General features: G+C 42.1%; 1 protein-coding gene across 1 annotated transcript in view; it reads right to left on the bottom strand.

Annotated features, from left to right (window-relative positions):
• Positions 1–672: 672 nt before the first annotated feature.
• The window catches only part of LOC128664932 (solute carrier organic anion transporter family member 1C1), a 100,723-nt gene continuing 99,816 nt past the window's right edge, over positions 673–1,579 (bottom strand). Inside the window, exon 6 of the mRNA XM_053719725.1 lies at positions 673–802. Within this exon, the coding sequence (XP_053575700.1) occupies positions 673–802 (130 nt within the window). The remainder of the gene's footprint in view (positions 803–1,579) is intronic.

Genomic DNA, 1,579 nt, shown 5'->3' on the forward strand with positions numbered 1-1,579 from the left:
TAAATTATTTGTCTTTTTACAACACAGTAGTGAGTCTAGAAGAGATTGTGTATCATTCTAATTTTTAAGTAACTGGTACTGTGCCACAGAATTGTGTTTCTCAACCATGGTCCTCAAGTACCCCCAACAGGCCAGGTTTTCATTATAGCTGAATCGGTGCACAGGTGAAGTAATCAGCAAGTCAGTAACACCATGGTTACTAACTTGCTCTCTGCCATCAGCTGATTATTTTACCTGTGTACTGGTTCAACTATAATGAAAACCGTGCCTGTTGGGAATACTTGAGGACCACGGTTGAGAAACAATGCTTTAGTTTAATTTAAATTTCCTCTATTTCCTCTATTGGGTTAATTAAGTGTTTCTCTGGCGTATCATGGCTAATACCTCACCATCCTCTGACCCCACCGCATGTCACTGTTAAGCACTGTCTCTGAATCAACATCAGTTGCGGCCATTTTAGTATCCTGGGGTCGGGCTCAGTAATCTGTAGTCTCTATTAATTTGTTAGCCGCTCAAGAGACCAAAGCACACACAAAAGACACCTTAGAACAGGTCCAAAGGATGGCTCTCACTGGGGGTTCCCAATACTGTTAAGCAAGGAACGCAGTTAGCCTGTAATTGGCAGATTTACTCTTACCGCTTAAGCATATTATGTAGCTGAGATGTGCAGAGTTACGTGGCTTTGCTGTGGAGGTTTCCTCTGCTGAGGATCGGGTACAGGCTCTCTGCTGTGTGAGTATTCAGATTGTCATAAATTAGGCTGTAGATATAGTGCTCAGATGATGTGCTGGCTCCGACTATCCTGAGGAGATAGAGCACCATGTAGTCTGAAAGATGGCCGTTCCTCAGCCATGTAGTATGTGAATTGTGGTGGTGAAAAAATGTTCAGATCTGCCAATTCTGGTCCTCCCCTTCACCACTGGACTCTGTAGTATTGCTCTCTAGCTCATCAGCCACAATTCAGGGGTGCATTGGGCACTGCTAAGCGGTCTTGCAGTTAGTTAAATCTATTATATGTATGGAGCTATCGTAATGTGCGACCGCTCAGACACCATGCTTGCTCCTCCCCCTACCCTATATTTTTTATGGATTACAACAGATATCATAACAGTTTATCAAACTGCAAAACTCAAACTCTGGATTGTCTAAAATAATAGAGTACATGATGTGTATAAGCCTAGAATTGTTAGCATTGTATTAATTGTTCTTATTGAATCACGTTCAATTTCCTCATGAAGTCAATTTCCTATTTTGCAAAGAAAACAAAGTCAATTTCCAAGTTTAAACTTGATGCCGAAGGGAACCTCTTTCAATTGGTTAATTTACCACATGTGACCGCTGAACCCGGAAGGAAGCCAGGATTCGATACATCGGTGAACAGCTGAATAACCGGGTGATACGAGCGTAAACAGTGTTGCCACAACGGATACCCTAAAAAGTGGTGAAGTACACCGGACTTACGTGCTGAGTTAAATTCAACTATTAAGGTACTGTTTTGTGTCTCTGTAAGTACACTAAAGCAGTGAGATACCAATAACCTGGAACTCCCCATTACACGGACAACAAAAGCTGCTGGAAG

The sequence above is a fragment of the Bombina bombina genome, chromosome 6, assembly GCF_027579735.1.
Source record: "Bombina bombina isolate aBomBom1 chromosome 6, aBomBom1.pri, whole genome shotgun sequence".
NCBI lineage: Eukaryota > Metazoa > Chordata > Amphibia > Anura > Bombinatoridae > Bombina > Bombina bombina.